Below are 19,683 nucleotides of genomic sequence, written 5' to 3'. Positions count from 1 at the left end.
TGTAATACTGCAAACATTTTAATGCCACAACACAGCTTTCCTGCTTAGAGTGAGCCAGGTGCAGGAACCTGCAAGCCCTCCTGCCCTGGCATTCCAGCTGTAATAGCATGGCCCCAACAGCACCCCTCCACAGAGAGGGAGCATCCACACCACCACCAAACACGCTGCCAGAGTGCAGGCAGCTCCTGTGGGATGGCTGCCCTCAGATAGACCTGACTTACAACAGCATACTCGGCCACCGAGAAAGGCACCAAAGCTGGTGTGTTCAGCAGGAAAATTCAGCTACCACAGGACCAATTTCCTTAAAGGACTGTCTGGTTTCTCCATTTTCTACTTTCTACCCAGGAAAATCCTGGCAAGACCAGGGAGAACAAAGCTGATTTCCCAACCCAGCCACACCTCCCCTTCTGCATCTGACAAACCCCAGCCAGGACCAGGGGCAGGGCTACCACAGCGGGTGCCCCATCACCCACTCAGAGATGCTGGCGTGATTTTTCCGATAAGCTGCTTCAGAGCTGAGGCTTGCTCCTCCAACAGCTGGTTCTTCTCCTCAGTGCTCTTCTGCTTCAGCTCAGCCACCTGTAGGGCCATTGCAAACCCCCTGTTCTCCTCACGGAGGTCTTCAATCAGCAGTTTGTTCCTGGAGATTTGGGCCTACAGCAGGGACAGGAAGCTTAAAGTTCAGCACTCCCATGCAGGGCAGGGACATGCAGCACTAACCCCTCTTGCACTCACCTGGGCATCTTTGAGTTGAGCCGCCCTCTCTGCCAGCACAGCTTCCGCACTTCTCAGATTGTGTTCCAGCCCCTCTGCCTGCTCCACGGCTGCCTGCAGCAGACTCTCGTGTTCCTCCTGCAACGGGCAACCAGGCCCAGCGTTGTGTTGTCCCAGAACTCACCTGGTCCCTGGCAATCCTGGACCATGCATTTCCCCAAGGCCCCACTCACAGACCTTCACACTCCCTGAAGGAGAGCGTGGGCGGATCAGCGGAGGTGGTACAAGATGCAAAGAGCAGTGGGACAAGTGTCTAGAGCAGTACAACCTTCCCTAGGTCAGCACCAACGGGTCTTAAGACAAGGCACAGATTTCCCAGCAATGTTTTCTATAAAAACAAGCCAATGGCCTCCCCTCTCTCAGCTGCGTCCAGAAAACCCCAGGGAGAGACAGTTTCCTTGGATGCAGTTTTTGTGTCTGCTCATTTTAATTCCTTAGGTTATAATTTGCTCCATCTTTCCCCAGGTTAGTTCCAACTGAATCACAGTGTCCTGAAAACAAGGACAAACTCACAAAAACCCAACACCTTGTTGCCCAGTCCCCTAGAGATAAAACCACCCCACTCTGTGCAGGCTACATCTCCATGTAGAGGGCTCAAACTTTTTTTCCCCAGCCTGAGCCAACACAGAGCATCTCCCTGGATAACTCCTGCTCCTCTAGGCACAAGGTATCTGGTCTGGGGTAGGTGGATTAGAGTGGGGAGGGCTCCTGTTTGAGTGCAGGGCAGTGACTGGGTTCATGAGGAATGAAAATTGCAGCTGAATTTGAAGATCGAGTGCATTTTTCCATGTGGGGTCTTGATATATAGCATCTTCCACCCAAACCTCTGGTGGCTTTGAACACAGCTGCCTTCCCAGCTGGCAGTGTTCCCTCCCCGGTACCCTTGACTGAGTTTCCGCAATTCCCTGCTTACCTGGATCGTGACCAGCTGCCTGCATGTCTGCTCAGCCTGCCGGTGGAGGTTTTCCTGGAGCTGCTGAGCCTTGCACTGTTCCTCTCTCAAGCTGGTTTGCAGCCGCTCAAACTGTTTCTTTGGCACCACATTGTTCATCTGGGCCTTGGCCTGCTGCAACTGCAGAGCATGCCGAGTCTGGGCCAGGCTCAGGTTTGCTTTGGCTTCTAAGAGCTGTAACACAGAAAGGCCAATAGCTGGTTACAGCCTTGTGCCACCAATGGGACAGGCCCAGGGCGTGCTGCAGATGAGGGGAGAGGTTATGAAGCACCCTCAGCCCCGGCCTCAGCTCTCACAGCAGCAACGGCCACAGCAGAGCAGCAGGACCATGGGAGTGGTGCTTGCTGGGCAGCCTACAAAGCTGGGGATGGAGAGCACCTAGAGCTGCAGGAGGAGAAATGGGGACCTCTTGCTGAGAGATGATCCCCTTGCTGAGCAGCGAGGAGCAGGCGTTGCTGGAGGAATCCTCTGGGAGGGAGTCCTAGCACCAAGAGCCGCAATGGTAGGAGGCAGAGGGTCTGCTTACCTGGGTTTGTTCTTAGATACATCCCAGGCAAGCTGGGCTTCAATCCCTGCCTGTACTACATCTCTGCTTCCTGCTACCAGCAAAGGACTAGTTCTTGGAAGCAGCTCTGGTCCAGCTTTGCCCTAGGGCGACCTAGGGGAGGCAGGCATAGGCAAGCTGTACTCTGGAAAGCCAGTCCCTGAGTCTGTCCCCAGGGTAGAAGGCAGGATAAGGATATTAACATTTGGAGGTTTCTCACCTTGGCTTTCCTCTATCCTAGTGGTCCTTGTTCCCCTGCTCTGATCACCTCATTTCCCTCCCGTCAGACATGGCCTGCCTGGCCCCTGTCATCCCTGCCCAGCTCCTACCTGATCCTGCCACTCCTGTAGCTCCTCTGTCAGCTAAGCCATGGGGAACCACAGCTCCTAGCACTCCTGTGTGAGCCACCTCCACTCAGCCTCCATCTCTGCCCAGCCAGCCTGCACAGGACAAGGACAGAGGGGCCAGTGCAGGGGCAGCTGCGAGCAAGGACCTGTCCCAAGCTGCACCTGAACTGGTTTCAGACACGTCTGAGCTGGAGGGCGAGTCCTTTGTCCCCCACAAAGAGGAAGAGGACAGTCTTTTCTGCCTGGGGAAGGTGTCCGATACAGCCCCGAGCAGGGCCATACCAACATCGCAGGGACCACTCAGCAGCCTGCCACCCTGCCACCAACTGAATGACACCCACCTTCTCCTGTGAGGCCCTGAGCTGCTGTTGGAGCAGCTCTGTCTCCATCCAACACGCTGCATGCTGCTGGTGGTGCTCCAGCCTTGCAGCCATCTCTGCTCCTCGTAGCCGCTCAGCCTCTGCAAGCCTTTGGCTCTGCAGCTGGACAGTGCCAGGGCCAGCACCATGACTGGCCTTGCACTCAGTGAGTTCACAGCCCAGCTGACGCATCTTGACATTCAGGTGGGAGACATCCCCCTTGCTCTTCTCACTCTGGAAAAGGTTGAGAAAAAAACCAATTGGTGGGAAGAGAGGCAACAGAGACTGAACCTGTCCCACACTGTCCCTGCTGGATTCCCACTCAGGAACACTGCTGTCGCTGCAGGGCCTTGCAGACACTAAGGACAAGTGCCCTCATTTCCCAGCCTGAACAAAGCCCGGTGGCCGAGTTGAAGCACAGCATTCCTGGGTAAGAAAACCTGCACAGATGATAGCCCTGGAGGTCACTGGTGGCAGGGGGGGGCAACTGTACAGATGTGTAACAGAAATACTAAGATTGGTAAGAATACAGTATGAATGGAAACGTGTCCATGTGCATGTGTGAAAGTACCAGACAAAAGAGCAGAGTAAGGGCTACAAGAGCAGCCCGCATCAACACTAAAGGGCACCATCCCCCAGATATTGCTCCTAGGACACTATCCCCAGCAGTAATGCTGAGCAAGGTGCAGTTTCTGGCCCGTGCTCTGACCAGGCCACAGCACAGATAAAATGTCCGCAGAAAGCCTCCATCTAACAGCAGGGCGGCAACACACTCGGCATCCCATTCCTCTGCTAGCCTCCCCGGAAAATGGGCAACCAACACAGCTTTCCTCCAAAGAAGGAAAAGCAAATAATGGGCAGCAGGTTTGTGGCTGAAGGTTAATGGAAGCTGAAGCCAGCAAGGGCCAGCAAAGGCCACCCTGCTGTGGCTGCTGGCCCTGAAGAGTACAAAAGACATGTCCAAAAAATAGGTTATGGTTCCCAGTCATAAGGAATCCCAGAAACAGGGTGAGGAACTAACAACCTGCAACCCTCATCCATGTTGCACACAAGCAATCCTGGCCAGGCCTTGGTGCACACATGTCTAAGGGCTCGTGAGCATGTGGGTTTGAAACTGGGAGTGAGCAAAATCTCTGGGAGAAAGAGTGTAAGTAGGTAAAGTCAACCTCATTAGAGATTTTGTAGTAATACCTTCCCTTCTGTAAGACCTGCACTAGCTTTTGTCACACAAATTTTCCCTACTTGACAAGCTGTAAAACGAAGCTGGTTCTTCAAAGCAAGACTGGGTCTGACTGTTTGAAATAAACATTCCCGTTCTCCTCTATAAGCACATGCAGTCTTTGTTCTCCTAAATCCTTCAGCCAAGAGCCTGTCAGTGTTAATGGCTTCTTACCGATGCTGTTAACTCTGCTATTTCAGCCAGCTCCTCCACCTTCTCTCTGCCCAACTTGCTCACGTTTCTCCTGTCAGGGAGAGGGATATGATCAGCTTCAGGCCAGAAAGCAGCAAACCATGGCCCCCCAGAGAATGGCCCCATTTTGGGGAGCCATACATCTAGTTTTGGCCTGCAACAGGAAGCAAAGCCAGGCCAAAACGGATATGGTCCTGAACTGATTCAGGAATGGGTCAGGTGTCTCTGCCCCAAGAGGTGACTCAGCTTAGCCCAGGGTAGACAGCTGGGGACATCCAAAGTCCTGCAACATTGTCAGAAGCCTAAAAATCAGGGGATGAAGAACAGTGGGAGAGCCAGCTTAGCAGACTCGTGGGACCATCCGCACCAGAAACCTGTCTCTGCTTGGATTTATGGCTCGGTGGGTGACCCTAGCTCCTATCTGAAGCTTCCCAAGGCAGCAGCAGGCCACTGGCCAAAAGGTTAGTGTAGTGAAGAAGCCCATCCTTTCCTGCTTCAGTACACCCATCCCCACAGCCTTCCACAAACCCAGCTCTGGACCCTGTGCTCTGGCCTGCCCAAGCCTTTGGCTGGCCAAACCCGTCCCAGCACAGGCTGCTTTTGCATGGAGCAAAGGGTGTGAGTGTGCTGGCATGCTCAGAAATGAGAAAACAAAAGGCAGATTGAGCCAGCTGAAACCTGGTAAATGCACCTGAGTGGCTGTTCCTTTTACAAGCATTAGCCATCCACCCATTTGCCAGCCTCCCACAGCTGGCTCCTCTCTTACACATCATGGTTGCTGCCCCTCTCCTTTGCTAGCCTCAGCTCTTGCTGGAGTCTCCCAAGTTGACTTTTCAGCAAGCTGTTCTCCTCCAGCAGCTGGCAGAGCTCTCCCCTGCAGGGAGAGACAACAGAGTGAGAAAACCACGCAAAAGCCCAGTTTGCTCTTGGCGTTCTACGCTGGCTCCTTGCTCTATTGTCATTTGGTTTGCAAGAACTAAAGAAATCTGAGAAACAACCATCCAATAACTCATGCAAAACATGTGGGGACAATCAAGAGACATTGGTAGAGAAGGAGCAGGTCTTCAAGGGAAGGGAAATAAAGGGGAATAAGGACAAATAGCATCAGAGCCTGAATTTGTGTGGCTTCCAGCTAGCTGAAATTATTTTGAGGGCCTGCCAAGGAGTGGAAACAAAGTGATTTGGCTCATCAAGACAGACCGAGACTTCATTACAGGATAACCAGGTGGTGGTCCCAACCCCTCAACTGCAATAGAGCCATGTCTGGAGAAGTCAGCTTGCTTGTGAGGCGTCTGTGATTTTACAGTGCTGGACACAACAGCTATGACCCCAAATCCAAGGTAGCCTCTCTGCCTCATTATCCTTCCACTCCTACTGGTACTCCCAGTCTTCCATGAGGCCATGAATACAGGCACTTGTGGGAAGGAAGCTTAGTCCTGTGTTAAACAGGACAGTCCTATCCAATAGCTACTGCTGAACCCCAGGTCCATACAGGACCCAAATTCCTCAGGGGAGAGCTCAAGGGAACAGACTGTCCATCCTGGCAGGGAGGACAGCATTGCAGTTTGTGGCACTCCATGTGGGAGGCAGAGTAGCTGAGTGGGGAAGTTCTTCCTGTCTTCCCCAAGCAACCAAGACAGACGACTAGTGCATGGGCTGTGTGGCATTTGCTCCCCCTGCTTGGCAGGACGCTTCTCACAGCAGCTGCTTTCTGAGTCAGTTTTACATCAGGATTCACATGCTGTGCTTCTTGTGGCATCTCCAACACCCACATACAGCTGTACAAGGCAGAGGAGACAAGTGCATAGTCAGCCAGAGCCACGTGAGCACATCCCAGCGCTCTGACCACACTCCCATGGTTAGTAAAAGACATGCAGGGGACAGCAAGACAGAACACAGCTGCTGTTATAGAGCGTCAAGAGAGAACATAGCTGCTGTTAGAGTGTCTTGGACCATCATGTTGTTAAGCAGCCTTGTGTTTCACAAGGCATCTGCTTTCTTTGCAGCAGCAGCAGCACTGTGTTAGTTCTGCAAACTAGTTTGTGCTCAAACCTGCCACTCTCTTGAGCTCTGGGTTCGTTTTCCAGCCAGTGCATGACATCTTTGAGCTGCATCAGCTCCAGTTTCACCCTGTTCCTTTCCCTTTCCAGCCCCACTTTGACAGCCTGAATGTCATGTTTCCTCCTGTGCTGCTGTGCCACTCTGTCTCCCAGGGCTTTTTTTTCCTCTTCTTGCCCTCCAGATCAAGTCTGTCTACATCCTGACATGCTGCTGTGTCTGCTGTGTGAAGGCAGACATTTAACTTTGCTCTCTCTGCCTCCTTCCCAAGCACATCCCCTTGTCTATCGAGACTTTACTTCTCATTGACAAATGCTTTCAGCTTTGGCTCGAGCTTCTAGATTGAGCAGGCCATTCACTGCAACAGACGTCTGCACTGGTCCATCCATCATACAATTTTTCAGTTCTTCTCTGTTCCTTCAGTGCTGAGGTTGCAACAGGAGATTCTGATCTACCTGCTCATCTGAGTCTTGGGAACCTGCTCCTTTCCCCCACAGGGCAGCTCTCCAGACACCTTGTCCCTTCCAACACCAGAGCCCTCAGCCCTATGATCTCTGCATTATTCCCATTTCATCCTGGTGCTTTTTCTCTCTTTTTCTTCTCAACAGCCAGCATCTCACACAACTTGACTTGTTCCTCATTAACCTTCTCTTCCAACTTTAGCTGCCCCTTCTTCCACAGAGAGACCATGTCCTTTTCCTTCCGCTTCCACTGCTGCCTCTCCTGGGCATGCTGCTCTTGAAGGTGTCCCCTTGAAGCCTTTATCATTGGGAAATCATCTCCTCTCACACCAATGTTGCTGCAACAAAGCCTTACAGCTGTCCTCATGCTAGCATTCACTCCATGACAGCTCTTGATTATGCTCAACCTCTGCATCTTTCCTAAAGATAAAAACCATTTTGCTGACCTGGGTTTGATAACACAGCTTGAAAAGCTCAGCCAGCCTCAGAATGTACTTTTGCTGGAGAAGCAACGTGGTTTTCTTTAAGTTGCAAAGTCAAGGCAATTCCTTAAACGTTACAGAAAGCTCCCACACCATCTTGCACTTCTCAAAACTCATCCATCAGATGTTTTCCAACAACTCTGAAAGCTCCCCACTACAGCCAGTCCCTCTCACCATCCACCAGAGAGGGTGGTAACACAGCTCAAATGCCTTGTATTCCTGTTACCTGGGTTTGTTCCCCATCTCTGCCACAGACTTCAGCCAAGTTGCATCCTTTCTCCCACACTTACTCTATATCTCAGCTCCTCAGCCCTGAAACGGGGATAATGGCCTAGCAAAATCCCCTGCTTGCATATTGCCGAAGAGGACTTTGCTCCTGAAGGGAGGCACAGCAGGGAAGAGGCAAGAGGAAAGTCTGGGGGCAGTGGTGGGGTCTGCTGGCAAGCAGGAGGGGGCAGGCATGGACAGGCCACAGTTTCCTGTCCAATTCCTCTCCAGTCTCCTCTGCAAGGCCATTCTTGGCCTCTGGGGAGGTTGCAGAACTGGCACCACAAGCACAGGAAGGGAAGATGAACAGCCATTTATTGACAACCTTACTCTCCCACAAGCCAGTCTGTTTTGGCTATATAGAGAAATTTAAGCCATTTTTTGCTGCTTTTGAGACAGCAGGTTGTGATGATCTAGCAAGTAGAGGCAGGTTTGCTGAAGGACCAAGAAAGAGAGAGATAACAAGAAAACTCTGACGAAAGCTCTCTTATTTCTCTCACTGTTTTGAGATACACTCTTTGCTGGGCACTGCCTCTGACACAAGCTTGTAGAACATGCAAGGAAACTTCAAGTCCTGAAATAAAAGCACTCATGTAAGGGGAGTTTAGATGTCTTACTTCAAACAGCTGCAGCCCTGCAATACTGCCCAGATTTTCTTCCAAATTAAAGCAGCATTCCAGCCTCGTGAGAAATCAGCCCAGCCTACTCTGGTATGAGCAGGGCATGCACCCCTAGTCTCCCGCTTAGCCCCACAAAGAGAATGGTGCCAGACCTCAGTCTCTCTCTGTCCCTGCGCTGCGTTCTCAGCTCTTCTCCCTCCCGGTCCAGCTGCTGCCCTGGATGGTAAATGTCTTCGGTGTGCTGTTGTCCCACCCTGGCCTGCTCCACCTCAAACCTCTCCTCCAGCTCCAGGCTCCACACACATTTTTGCTCTTTCAGGCTATCAATTACAGCCCAGTACTTTGCAACTGTTTCTTCCAGGTCTCTTTTCTGGTCTTCCATCTTGCGCATCTCAGCCTTGAAGCTTTCCTCACTGTCCTTCCTCTCTCTCTCAAAGTTTTTCCTCATTAACTCGATTTCCTCCTCGTAATAGTTTATCTGTTGGGAGGAGACAGGATTTGGATATTAGCACCATGCTCCCAAGAGCTCCCCTCTCCTCCAATAGCTCTGACAGATCAATCTATTGGTCTCTCTCAACAGGGGACACTCTTCAGGCAGTTCTGTTCCCTACTGAACTTAAGGCAATCATCAGTCTCACGCAGCAGCCTCTAACAAGCAGGTATCGGTGGGTCCCAGCTCTTCCCAGCAAGCAGCATGGTTCTCCCCTTTCTCCTTGTTTGCAAGGAATACCAGAGAGGAGAAGGAAGAGGCCAAGGCATCATCTGCCACTGCTCTTCATATCCTTCCTCCACCCCGCAGAGTGGTCCCTTGTCCAAGATGTGGTGGTGAGTAGCTGCTGCTCCCCATGACTCCCCTGTAAATACTAGAAACTCCAGGATTTGAAGAGCACAAAGGCAGGACTGTGAAGCAGGCAGAAGATCTGCAAGCAGCTTTGTGCTCCTTGAACTGTTCATCACCTGTGTGGATTTACTCTTGCAGTGCTGCAATGGAAACCCAGCAAGCATCCCCAACCTCTCAGTTCAACAGCAAAAGGAGTGAAGGTGGAAACTGAGACCTCTCACAGGAGCACTTACTGTTGTCTAAAGGGAGGGCTGGGCTCACACTGTCACCTTAGGGCAAGCAGGTTAAAAGTGTGCTGCAAGCCCAGGGAGACAGGGCTCTCATAAACCCCCCCCATGCCCTCAGGAGACACCTGGCTGCTTCTCCTATTGATCCTGTCACTGGTTTTACTGCAACAGCAACACTGAGTAGAGTTAATCTCTGGTTCCCCATAAGGGGCAAGACCCACAAAAACATTTTGCAAGGTGACAGAGATTTCCACAAAACCTTTGCCAGCCAGCAAGGGCTCCAAACCTTCCTACCAGCTCAGATCGGCTGGGGAAGCACATGCAATAAAGCCAGCAGAGAGATGAGGTACCACTCTGCTCCCCAGCCTGAACTCTCCAGCAGCCCTCCTGGCATAGATGCCCCATCAGCCATGCTGTAGCAGGGTGCTTACCAAGCAGTTGTGCCAAGAGGTCAGGACATCTCCTCCCACACCTCTCACCTTGGTTTCCAGCTGCACCTTCAGGTCCCGCAGCTGCTCTTGGAGCTGCTCCATTGAGAGTGATGTCTCTGTGCACGGAGAAGTGGAAACCGGAGGGCTGGGAGAGCAGCACACTGACAGAGAGAAGCCCTGTGAGGACAGGCCTACAAGACAAGACAGGCCTGGATGTCCTGATCAGGCTGGCTGCAGCTTCATCCAGTCAAGTCTATACAACCCCGAAAGATGGAGAACCCCCATCTATCTGGCAACCAGTCCCACGGCTGCATCACCCCTCTGGGCCAGAAGTTTTTCCCTCATGCTCAACCTGAATCTCCCAACCCACAGTCTGGGGCTACTTTCTCTTTATTACATTGTTTCCTCAACATCCTCAACAGTGAAAATCTGCCTGTTCACTCCCACTTACCTAGACCACAGGTTACCATCACCAGCTTTTGAGTTGGAATAGCCTTCTTCCCTCTGTCTCCCTCCTCCTCACTACCCATCACCCCCTTCTTCCCTCCCATGGCTGCCCAGTACCAGAACTGGCAGCAGCAGCTCAGACACAACAAGCCACCCCAGGCTCCCATGGAAACTCCAATCCGCAGGGAACCTTGCTCTTGCTGAGAAGATGGGACAGGCACCAAACCCTCATGCATTTTACCTCCTGCTGGCGGCCCTCTCTCAGCCCTGCTCTCCTGTAGCTGGAGACGCAGCCTTTCCAGCTCCCTTTGTAGCACTCCATTCTGGTCCCACAGCACCTGAAGCAGAGACTGGTCATGATGCAGCTACGAAAATCCCCAGGGCTGCGGGGGGCCGAGTGCCCACGGCTCCCAGCAGCCATGTGTACTCAGGGTCTCTTGCAGCATGAAGAGCAGCTTCCCCCTCACCAGCAGAGTCAGAGAATAAAGGTAGGAGGTTTTCTTCCTTCCCAAACAGACAGAGATGAGAGATTTTGGAGGAGCCAGAGAAGAAATACAAGCCCAGATTACCGCGACCACCATCACTGGACACTGTAAAGCACAAAGAGCCACAAGCAACTGCCCCTGCATGCAAAAGCACACAATACCAGGGGTTTTTGCAGACATCTTGGAGGGTTGGTCCTCCCGAGACCCCTCCTGACCTAAACACAACCATTGCTAGCAACCAACACACAAGAAACACTGTGATCTCAGTATGATCCCTCACACAGCCCAGAGGTTTGCATGTACCTCCTCAAGACACTCCTGTGGGCCTCTGGGCTAGCCAACAAGCACTACTGCATGCAGACAAGGCAACAGCAGGATTTACAATGAAGCAAGTCCCACAGGGCTCTGGAAGGAAACATTTCCAGGGTGCGGAAGGAATAAAGCAAGGCAAGAAGGTGCTGATCCCATGGGAAGCACAGCAAGAGGCAAGTCCTGCTGCCTGCTTAGCACAGACACCCTCAGAGGCCAACACAGGAATTTATTCCATCTCAGTGCCAACATCAGCCTGCAGCAAGGAGTCCCACCACTGAACACCATGCTATAAGCCACCACACCAGTGCAATAAGCCACTTCCACACAGGTGTCTGGAGCTGGGTAACTGCTTGTTTCACTTCACACGCTCCATCTCATACTGGAAGCAACACCGTACAAGGCATCCTGCCTCCCTCCAGATAGTCCACTTTGAGCAGACACCAAATTATATCCCATGTGCTGCTACCCAGGAAACTGATGGGCTGCAAGAGACTAAGAACTAGGATACTTCCAAAGATCCCAATTAATAAATATAATTGAGCAGATGTAGACAAATGCAAACCCAATTTGTTTAATCTCCATTCTAAAGAGGAGAGCAGAGGAGGGGAGGTCTGGCAGCATTCAACAAGGGTAAAGGATGAACCCGAGGGGGTGCCCTCCCAGGAGCAGATGAAGGCTAAAGGCTGAACCTCTCCATCCATCAGCATTCTCATGGACAACTCTGGGGCTGCTCAATGGGAGGAAAAATTGCAGCACTGAGAATCTTCAACCCTCTGGTGCCACCTGGAGCAATGCTGCGCTGGATAGTGCTCCAGCATGTTTGCCTTTACAGCTTGAAGAGCCTGCTGCATCCATGAAACGGCTTTGCTGGAAATGCAGATTTCATCCCCTTGCTAGGGGGATTTTATAAGTCACCGTCTCTACTCAGTGGTGTTCCCCACTCACACATAGCACTTCGGAACAAATGGCCAATGCAATAAGCACTGGACTCAGGAGCCAATGCACAGAGCACCCAGAAAGTCACAACATGCAAGATACACGAGTCACTTAAAAACGACAGAAGGGAAACGGAGGCTGTGCTCACATCCCAGAAAGCCCAAAGCTTTGGGCAGGAGCAGAGCACCCTGCAGGAGGTACAACGCGCACAACAGCAATGCCTGGACCACACGCACATCAGGTACCTGGACAGGCTCACCTTGACTCTCTAGCAGAGTCCAGCAGCAACAAGTTTTGTAGGGGTTGTTAAAGTGGGGGTAAGAAGGAGGAAGGGAAAAACAAAAAGATAGAAGAATTTAGCTGATAGCATGCTTTCCAAAAAAGGAGAAAAGCTTTCTCCTTGCATTCAAAACGAAATGCAAGAGAGCCGAGGGTGGTCTGTCCTTATACACAGAGCTACATGGTTCCCAAACAAAACAGCCCGCGCCTACAGGGTGGCAGGAATGGAGGAATTTACAACCCACCCCTACTCCCCCCTGCCAGTATCCCAGCAAGGGAACCAACCCATGGAGGGCTGCAGGAGCAAGGAGACAGGCTGCTTTACTGGGGGCACAGCTGTGTCCTGCCTCCTGCCAAAGAACTCTGACCAAGGCAAGAGGGATCCCCCCTCTGCACCCTGATCAGGGCTGCCTCCTTCCTCTCCCCCAGGCCAAAGTGCCCAATAGATGTGCCAATGAGAGCTGTACTTTCACAACAGCATTGCTGGAGAGCTGCCCACCCGTACCTGGCACTGCCGCTCGTATTCCAGGACAATCTCTGCAAAGCACTCACTCTGGTTCAGGAGCTCTGGGCTGTGGGGCTCCACCTGGCCCAGCTGCACAAGCACAGGGAAACACTTCTCATCAAGGAAATTATCACCTCTCCAAATGGAGAGCCAAAAGCTCTACTAAATCACTGGAGACATGGTGCTACACCCATAGATTCAATGGAAGGGTTCCTATTGACACCTGTGGGATAGGTCAGATGCAGAAAGAGGAGGAAAAACATTTTTCTTCATGCACGAGAGACACCAAACTATGGGTGGGCTAGCTTTCCCAAACTGGCTAACAAGATCACAGACTCATTTCTTTCCCCCGATCCATTTTACCAGGTGCCTCGCTGGAGTGGAAGACACAAAAACTAACCCTTTACTTCAATACTTGTGAAAAAGAAGGCTTTTCTTTTCTGGAAACCAAACTCTAAAGTTCTCACTTGAAGGCAGCAGGTTTGTAGAATTTTCTACAATTGCAAACTTTCCTCATCTTTTTTTTTCCAAACTTGAAAAGGCTTAAATTAAAAGCCAATATTTTTTCTTTTCAGGTTGTCATTAACGTGCAGGAGAGTTCAAAGAGTGGGAGACCATAACAACTGACCCAAAATATGCAAGATTTCATAGAAAAGGGTCAATCTTTTGATGAGTTCCTGGAAAGTTCTTATTTAACTGCAACAGAGGAAGGCTACCTTGTCCTTCACAACGCAGTTGAGTTCTTTCTGCAGCTCCAACACCAGCTTCTCAGATGCCACCAGTTTCTCAGCCATCTCCATGACCTTGTTTTGCAGCTGTGTGTTCTCCTGCAGACAAAAGGGAGAAGATTCTCTTGATGTTGTGGGTCCTCACATCGCAGGATGGGTTCATCAGCCACAGGCCTTCAGCAGCAAGCTGTAAAACAACTGGCACATCAGCATGCCAAACACAGTACAGCTCCCAAAAGACCCCGCTTTGGACAGCACATTGCTGATACACACCACGTGGGCTGGGGTTTGGCTCGTCTCTCCAAAGGACAGGCTTAGGAGTGCATTTTGCAGAATAAGAGCTAGTCAGCCCCACAGGCTCATCTCTCCCTCTGCTTCACAAAACTATGGTTTCCCTCACAGCCAACAAAGGCAGCAAGTCCTGAGCTATCTCCATCTGTACTTCTACACTGAACAGCACCGGGAAAATCCCAGGCACGCAGACACCATTGTCTCTGCTTTTGGCATGGTCCCTGGCACAACTTTAGCCTCAGCCATCAGGTGTTCAGGTGTTACCAAGGGCCAAACCACTCCCAACAGACAATGTGGGTTTTTAATAATGTCACGGCAAGGGAACAAACTCTGTATTTAATTCAATAGTATGGATGTGGCTGATGATTCTTCTGCATAAAACTCCTGTCCTTCCCAGCAAGACCAACACAAACCATCCATCTTTGTCACCACCTCTGCTTTGCCTCCTCTGAAGTGAAGATGTTTCACCCAGGGCAGTTTTACTTACCTTCATTACGTGGTTCAGTCTCCCTTGCAGGCTAGCCTCTTTGCCCTGGAGGAACTGTGTATCAGCTTCCAGCTTCGCTTGGTGACTGACTGCTTGCTGCAAAAGCAGCTCTTTTGCCTCTATTTCTGCCTGAAAATCCCTGGGGGAAAAAAGCAACATGGTTGGGGCACCCGGAGCATGTTCTCAGATGGCCACAAGATCCACACACCCCCTCTCACCATGCACAAAGCAGGAGATGAGAGGTGGGTTAGAGAGATGCTGGGACTGTAGTGAGGGGGGGCCTCAGGGGCTTCTCTGCCACTGACACAATGGGCAAAACAAGTGGGAGATTCATAAAGGGAGACTGGGACGGGAGGCAGAGACTGTGGGCACCCACAGGAAAACCATTCTCCCTGCCCCACCAAAAGGACCCCTCCTACTTGAGCTTGCTCTGGGTGTGCTCGAAAGCGACGTACTGCTCGTCCAACTCCCTGCCAAGCTGCAGGCAGTGACCCTCCACTTTCTCCAAGTCCAGCCTCGCCTTGTCCCTCTCCCTGGCGATCTGCCTCACCTGGATCCTGCAGGCACAGCGAGCAGTGCAATAAGAGACATCTCACGCACCCCACAGAGGGGCCGTCCTCACAGGGACCAGCACCCTTACCTGAGGCACTGCAGTTTGTATCCATAGGAGGTGACGGCTGCATGCTGAAGCCCGCTCCTGGGGACCATGAGTGTGTTGTCCAAAGCTGTGGGCAGCTCTGCCAGGCTCCCCTGCACCCCTGTGCTGCTACTCAGCCCCTGCAAAGACAGCACAGACTGAAATCACTTTCTCCCTCTTCTAACAGTGCCAACAGGACTTCTGTTGTTACACCATCTGACCACCCTCCAGTCTTTCAGAGATCCCCCCACATCTCACAGATAGGCCTAGATCACATCCACCCCAGATTTTCCCTAGCCCTGGGGTGGCCAAACCCTGCCACCCCATCATGAACCTGACTGCACCCCGGACAGCTACTTGCTGAAAGGCTTTGCTGCTCACTTTACCCACCACCACCAGTCAAAGCAGCACGAGAGACCTTGAGGATCTCCTCTAAGTTCTTCCAGGGCTCAAATGGCAATAACAAATTCAGGTTTGGCAAATCTATTGCTGTTGCTGATGCTGGAGAAGAGATGTGGGCCCACACAGCTTGGCTGGACGGATGGACTGCTTCCCTGCGCACTCTGATGCTGAGGAAAAAAGCAGCGGAGGTACGTCAGTGGGGCAAAATTGAGAAAAACTGACAGCTTTCGATACTGAAAGGAAACTCCAGGGACCCCATCAATATTGGAGAATGTTCTAAAAACAACCCCAAGCTGCCAGGAAGGAGATGTCCTGCGCTGCCCTTAAGGAAGCCACAAGGAGCATGTTGGCAGGCACAGACGCATACACTTTGGTCTCCCTGCTAACCCAGGAAAACTCAGCATCCACAGAAAGACCAACATGGAAAGTTATATAGCATCAGAGGGTGTTGTGAAAACTGTCAGATGGGGACTGCAAGCCAACATTTTGTTTGATCTAGAAGCTAAATTGGGTTGAGGTCAGCTTCAAAGGTGAAAGAGATTCAGCCAAGCTGAACCAAAAAGCAGAACCCAGAAAGCTGATACAGAACTGGTAACATCTCCAAGAGCACCGATTTCATACCAAGTTTGGAAGAAGCCTATCTTCAGAGAACTGTTACCTCAAAGTCTTAAGCCAAAAGAACCTGAAACAATTCTTTTTTTCTTTTTTCTTTTTTTTTTTGGAGCCATTTTGCTAAGGATCCTGGATGGAGCTGTCCTGGCTGTCAGGGTAATCAGCAATTCACTTCCACCTTAGTGCACTGAAGTGCAGTTACTTCAAAAGCATTTGCAGATGCCTTGCCAGTCCTTGAAATTAAAAGCACTAAGGCGAAACAAGTATTTTACATCAAACAAAGAAAACGTGGATGACGCTTGCTCTATGCACTAAAAAAGGGACAACCTGAGTTGCAAGAGGTGCAGAGATGTCAGCACTTCTGAAGCCAGTGTCAGAATTGGGGTGATCTTTCCCCTCTGCTAGGATGTGCATCCCTCCCTCTCCAGTAAAAAGCTGAGGCTCGACAGCCCTCTGTTGTTCTGTATTACCATGCCACTCCACCTGCAGAGGGTTTGCTCCTACTCAGGCAGCTCCCAAGGGAGCCTTTCAGTCACCATGCAGTGGCTGAAGTCCAGACCATACCCAAAAACTGACTGACAAGTGGAAAACTCTCCCCAGGTCACTGCCCTCAGATGCCTAACTAATGTCTATTAAATCACCCCCTTGTGAAACAAAACATCTTGGCCCAAATTGTTCTCAGTAGAACTCATTCTTTAGCCTCCTTTCTTGTGGCGAAACGGACAGAGAAACCTTTCAAAGCGTGACAGCTGGATTTGTGTCTGGATTCCCCGCAAGACATTGTGGAAACACCAAACAAAAATGAATTGTCCTGTGTAGGGAACTGGCAATGACTTACGGTTCCTTACCCAAAGTTAAGGAAATGATCTCCAAGGAGCTGCAGATCAAGGCCATCAACCAAGATCCTTTTTACAAAGAAAGCTTTCTGCCTTTCAACTCGCCCCATGAATTGCTGAGTCTTGGCTGCTTGAGAGATGTTGACGTACCTTAGAAAAAGATGGTCATGTGGCTGAACAAGCCAAACTGCAACTCCTCAAAGCTCACCCTTCCATCTCCACCCTTCTCCAGTTTAGTGAATAAATCTTTGAGTTCCTAAAAAATGAGTACAAGAGAAGAGGAACTCACCAGCTGCAGGAACACAGCTTGAAGCATCCAAACAGCTTCTTAAAATAAATCCCATCTTTTTTACAGTGCAAATGGAACACAATTAAAAAAATCTTTTTTGAAAATTAACGCTGCTCTATTTCCATGCACACACAAAGAAACAAACTCCTCTCCACAAAGTCTGAAATGTGAGCCCCAGTAGTGGATGCAGACAGGTATAAAAACCACTTGAATCCTGCTTCAGTTTTGGGAGAGAAGGGGGATTAAGGCCCCATGCCTACCTGGGACCCTGAAGAGGTACACTCACCCTGTAATTTCATTTTGGGAATGGCAGGCTATTCACAGAGACACACAGCAAAAGGACAAAATACAACGGGAACAAGCTGCAACAATGGAAAAATCGACTGGCCATAAGGAGAAAATTCTTCCTCCTGAGTGCACTGCAGCTCTGGGACAGGCCCATTGAAGCTGTGGGGTCTCCATCCTGGGAGATACTCAAACCTAGACTGGACGAGCCTTGAGCAACTTGGTCTAGCTTGAAAGTCAGCCCTGCTGTGAAGAGGACTAGCCCAGATGCCTCCAGAGTTCCCTTCCCACCTAACCCTGCTGCGGTCAGACACTACAGACCAGCTCCTCTCCAAGGGAAGCCATGTGTGTTCCCAAGGAAATGCAGCTGTGCTGGGGTACGTCAGCTCAGGACCAGTGCCTGAGGCCTAGGGGACGCAAAGCTTACTTTTGACAGTCACTTCCTTTGACTCTACAGATTCACTGCCCAGAACTCGCTGCCCATCCCTCCCTCAACAAGCTGTCTCCCAGACTTTCCCTGCTCACCTCCTTCCTCAGCTCCTTCAGCCAAACACTGTCTGAGGAAAGCCTCGCCTCCTGCACCTACCTCCTCTGGAAGGGCCCGGACTTGAGCCTCAGCCATGTCCAAGGAAGGGCTGGGCACCCGCCGGGAGCTGCAGGCTAGGTCAGGCTTCCAGATGAAAACACAGCACGCATCAGCCATCCTAAAAACAGCCTCCCCACAACTACTTGTGAAACAAGACTGTGAGGACCAAGCCCCCTTTATCTGTATTCTTCCCTGGAAGGACAGTGGAAGAGCACAGCCAATGTCACTGACACAAGAATAATGGGGACCAGGCAGCATGACTCCCATCACAAACTCAATCCAGGTGTGTTAGCACCATGACACCCTCAAGCATTCCCCCACAAATCCCAGAGGATCTGTACCATGTCCTCTCCTGATGGCTTGCCAATACATTACACATAGGGAGGAGGAAGAGCATCATACCTTGTGCCTCCAACGCTGCGTTCACAAGAGCCTTATCACTTTCAGCCTCTTTGTTTGCCTTCAGGTTCTGTAGTAACAAAAATGAGGAAAGAGCATCAGTCACAGTCTGCCCCAGGGCAGGGGTCACACACCCCAAACCTGCTGGCTCCACTCGAACATGCAGCTCCCGACACACCTGCTTACAACCAGAATGGGAAAAACCCATGCACAGCACAGCCTGACTCACCCAGGCACCCTCAGACACGCTGGGACTGGAAATGTTTGTGGTTTTGTAACAACTTCATTTTACCATGTCAAACATTTCGGCTCAGTTCTCAGAAGAGTGCCCTGCCAAGCAGGAGAGAGCCTTTTCCCACAAAAGTTTAAGGGTTTGTTCACAGATCAGCCAAGTATCCCGGGTACCCATGGCAGGAAGAGGGTTAAATCTGCCCTCTGTTCAGGGATGAAAAAAAATCATTGGAGGAAGAGGAGAAAAAGGGGAAAGATGGAAGATGCAAATCCTGCTGAAATCCCAGATAGGAATGGAGGATAAGGGGGTGCAGAATGCCCACATCCAAACCCTCTGCCCCAACAGCAAACCCAGAGATCCAGCTCTGTGAAAACTGGATCCCAGCTGCTTGCACGACATGGACAGAGAAGTGGAAAGGGCATCAGCTGAAGAAAGGCAGAGCAAAGCATGGGTCCTTCTCCTCTGGTGTCTGTTGAGAACCTCTAAATCCTGTTCAACTGCCTTGTCTGAGCTCAGGCGTGCAAACCAACCCTCATTGGACACCCCTGGGCTTGCAGAAGAGGTGATACAGGGCTGACAGCCAGCTCCTCCTCCCCCTGCAAATTGCCTGGGGTGTTCCTGAGTCTGGACTCTTGGCTTTTACATGGGCATGACAGGCTGTACACACAGACACCAGCACGTACGGTTTTCCAAGGGGGAACACATAACCACGTAACCACAGACTGGGGCCCATCCACCTTGTCCTCAAGCAGTATGTTAAGCAGGAAACCGAACCCACGCTCCCCAGGCGTAACCTCCACCTCCCTTTTCAAGGTGTTTTAAGAAGGATCTGCAGCCTCGCACGGGGCGACGGTAGCCAGCCCCCAGCGCACTCAGCAGAGAAGCAGCTCTCTGCAGGCCGCAGGCCGTGCCTCGGCTGGCGCAGATGCTCCCCACACGCTTGAGCAGGCCCTTGAGGCTTCGGGAGCGGAGAGGGGAGGGGAAAGGGTGTGGGGGAGGACCGGGACCGTGCCGTGCCGTGCCGATACCGGCCCAAGGGCCTGCGGCGACCAAAGCCCGGCCCGCACCGTCCCCGCCGCCCCCGGCCCTCACTCACCGCGCCGCCGCGCATGCGCACGCCCCGCCCGCCGTCCCCCTCCCGCGCATGAGCACCCCGCGTCC

General features: G+C 51.5%; 1 protein-coding gene across 27 annotated transcripts; it reads right to left on the bottom strand.

The window, feature by feature from the left end:
- LOC115348958 (ninein-like protein) lies at positions 1 to 19,666 on the bottom strand. 27 transcript variants are annotated; one of them, XM_030032520.2, is made up of 20 exons: positions 19,619 to 19,666; positions 18,294 to 18,360; positions 16,744 to 16,987; positions 15,300 to 15,450; positions 14,885 to 15,021; positions 14,664 to 14,801; positions 14,245 to 14,383; positions 13,455 to 13,565; positions 12,739 to 12,828; positions 12,214 to 12,222; positions 10,463 to 10,559; positions 9,775 to 9,965; positions 8,428 to 8,753; positions 5,965 to 6,165; positions 5,154 to 5,261; positions 4,370 to 4,439; positions 2,959 to 3,210; positions 1,688 to 1,900; positions 736 to 852; positions 1 to 654 (listed from the first exon to the last, which is right to left on the bottom strand). In XM_030032520.2, the coding sequence occupies exons 3-20, from the start codon at positions 16,839 to 16,841 to the stop codon at positions 466 to 468; spliced, it is 2,637 nt and encodes an 878-aa protein (XP_029888380.1). In that variant the 5' UTR covers positions 16,842 to 16,987; positions 18,294 to 18,360; positions 19,619 to 19,666; the 3' UTR covers positions 1 to 465. The 27 variants fall into 27 exon arrangements, 26 of the variants coding, with proteins under 26 accessions (XP_029888380.1, XP_029888517.1, XP_029888391.1 ...); XM_030032657.2 differs by having other exon boundaries at positions 16,882 to 16,987; XM_030032531.2 differs by lacking the exon at positions 19,619 to 19,666 and adding an exon at positions 19,317 to 19,612.
- Between the last annotated feature and the right edge of the window lie 17 nt (positions 19,667 to 19,683).

This window comes from Aquila chrysaetos, chromosome 2 (assembly GCF_900496995.4).
Source record: "Aquila chrysaetos chrysaetos chromosome 2, bAquChr1.4, whole genome shotgun sequence".
Classification (NCBI taxonomy): Eukaryota; Metazoa; Chordata; class Aves; order Accipitriformes; family Accipitridae; genus Aquila; species Aquila chrysaetos.
The sequence above is the reverse complement of the archived record's forward strand: the minus strand, read 5'-3'. Positions and strand labels throughout refer to the sequence as shown.